This window comes from Vombatus ursinus, unplaced genomic scaffold, assembly GCF_900497805.2.
Source record: "Vombatus ursinus unplaced genomic scaffold, bare-nosed wombat genome assembly UNPS02014802.1, whole genome shotgun sequence".
NCBI classification, from domain to species: domain Eukaryota; kingdom Metazoa; phylum Chordata; class Mammalia; order Diprotodontia; family Vombatidae; genus Vombatus; species Vombatus ursinus.
The window spans coordinates 5,747,237-5,749,424 of NW_020954580.1; the positions used below are offsets into that span (position 1 = coordinate 5,747,237).

General features: G+C 53.4%; 1 protein-coding gene across 1 annotated transcript in view; it reads right to left on the reverse strand.

Moving 5' to 3' along the window:
* Nucleotides 1-233: 233 nt before the first annotated feature.
* TTLL4 (tubulin tyrosine ligase like 4) overlaps nucleotides 234-2,188 on the reverse strand; it is a 34,274-nt gene continuing 32,319 nt past the window's right edge. The window contains exons 16-19 of the mRNA XM_027873826.1: nucleotides 1,796-2,006; nucleotides 1,646-1,716; nucleotides 1,284-1,366; nucleotides 234-704 (exon numbers count right to left, since the gene is read on the reverse strand). Coding sequence (XP_027729627.1) covers nucleotides 539-704; nucleotides 1,284-1,366; nucleotides 1,646-1,716; nucleotides 1,796-2,006 — 531 coding nt within the window. The 3' untranslated portion in view covers nucleotides 234-538. The remainder of the gene's footprint in view (nucleotides 705-1,283; nucleotides 1,367-1,645; nucleotides 1,717-1,795; nucleotides 2,007-2,188) is intronic.

Below are 2,188 nucleotides of genomic sequence, written 5' to 3' on the forward strand. Positions count from 1 at the left end.
AAAAATGAGTCTGAGAGGACAGATGGCAAAAACCAAGCAAGCTGTGTTCTTGCTGCTGTTCCCCCATCCTCGTGCCTTGACAAGCTCTATCAGCTAAAAGCTGATGTGAATCCTCAAATCTCTGTCTGAGGGCAGGACGGAGAAGAAACAAGGAGGTTTCTGGACCAAAGCATGAATGAGGGAAAAGAGGTCAGTTGTTAGATCAGAAAACAAATCACACATGGCTCTGAGGGTAGAAATCAAACCCTGCTTTATAAGGCTGCAATGGCCACTGTTTGCTTCTCAACTGGGATGACAGGGGCTGGGCAAGCAGGCAGGAGAGTGGGACGTAGCTCCCTCCTTGCCCTTTCCCCAACCCCACCATCCCTCCAAGCCCCATAGAAACCCCCTCTCTGGAATTCACCCTTTTCCAAAAATACTCTGACCAGGGGCAGGGTGGACAGGGTTGGGGTTCCAGGCTGGCCAGCAGGCCGGTTCCCATGAGGTAGCTATCGCTGCTGCTCCTGGGGAGGGAGCAGCGTTAATGGAAGGAAGCTGATCAGGGGTTCACAGAGGCAACAAGGTTGTTGTTGGCTTTAGGGGGTGTTGGGGAAACAGGAAGTCTCTGAGCTTGCCCTGAATACTTGAGCATAGGTAACACTGGAGGGCAGGGGCTAGAGTCTTGGGTGGTATCCTCATTGTCCTTTGCAGAATGGGTAGGTTTCCTGGGAGAAAGAGAAAAGGGAGAAGAAAGTATGAGGCTTCCTGAAGATGGTGGCTTCTCCCTTCATAAGACAGTTCCGTTCCCCTCAAGGACCCAAATGGCTGCGACTCTGAGTAACTGATAATTTTAGCAGAGTCTTCTAAAGTCTTCTAGGTCCTGAGTCAGTTCCCAATCTTTTTTTTCTGGAAAGGAACTTTTTATTGCTCCCAAAAAACCTGAAAGGACAGTCAGGTCCACAAGCACCAGGACAGTAAAGGCCCCTGCCCGACAGCTGCCAGCCTGTCCAACAAGAAGGTGCCATCACCGTTGCAGCATGTGCTGGAAAGGCTGATGAATCACAGGAAAGAGAGTGTGGCAGCATCTGCCACCATCAGCCACTGGAGATTGCTTGGTTTTGTCCCAGGAGGGGCCAGAGAGGGAAAGTTTTTATCACTAAGAAGAGCTTTCTCTACTCTCTGAGTTCCTCCCTGACCCCCATCCTGCCAAGCCTGGTCACTAGTTTACGTCCATCACCATTCCCAGATTTCTGACCCCCTCTTTCCCAAGTTCTGCCCAGATTCTGCCCTTCAGCAACCTTTACCCCAGCTTGTTCAGGTCCGTTTTACAGAAGGCATTGAGGAGGATGTCACCCTTCATGACGATATGTGATCTCGGCAGGGACCACTAGAAACAAAAGAACACAGTGAGGCACCCAAACCTGGAGCAGGCAGGGACATTCCAGACACACCAGTCCCCCACTGCCTGGGGGGGCACAGGAGCAAGGATGTTCCCTTCCTACGCAGTGAGACAAAGGCCAAGCCTGAGCGCTAGGAATGGAGGCTATTTGTCCCTTCAGAGAGGAGAGCCATCAGCTGTGGGACAGATTCTGGGGGTAATGCGGTATGGCCAATGCCAGCACCCCTGGATCGACCCCACACTCTAGAAGAGCACGGCCTCACTCACCATGGGGGCAGAGTCACAGACGGCTCCAGTGTGAAAGCCTTTGTAGCACCAACTCCGGAGCAGGTCCACCCCTGTAGAGGGAAGAAGAGGATGTGGGCCGGTGTGCAAACCCTCTGGCCTGCCCCCCACAAAAGAAGGCGGCACACACACCTTTGAGCTTGTTGCTGTGATACTTCTGTTCCCACTGTGTGGTCAGGATATTAAAATAACGCGGCTGCTCAAAGAAACGGAGATAGCGGGCAGAGACCCGAGAGGGGAAGACCCGCTCGAACTGGCCGCGGCGTGAGAACTCATCCTCCATTTCCACGAGGACCCGAACATCATCTGGCGTCAGGATGTCCAGCACCGATGCATAGAAATCCTGGCGTTCCCAGCATGAGAAGAGAGTGAGACGGGGTCAGCAACTGCAAGTGGGGAGAGAGGGACAGAGGACAGGGAACAGAGCCAGGCATGGGGGGACAGCAAACACAGAGCGTGATGTGGGGGGGACAGAGCACGCTGAGTCTGGTACTGATGGACAGAGCACACTGAGCCTGGTACAGG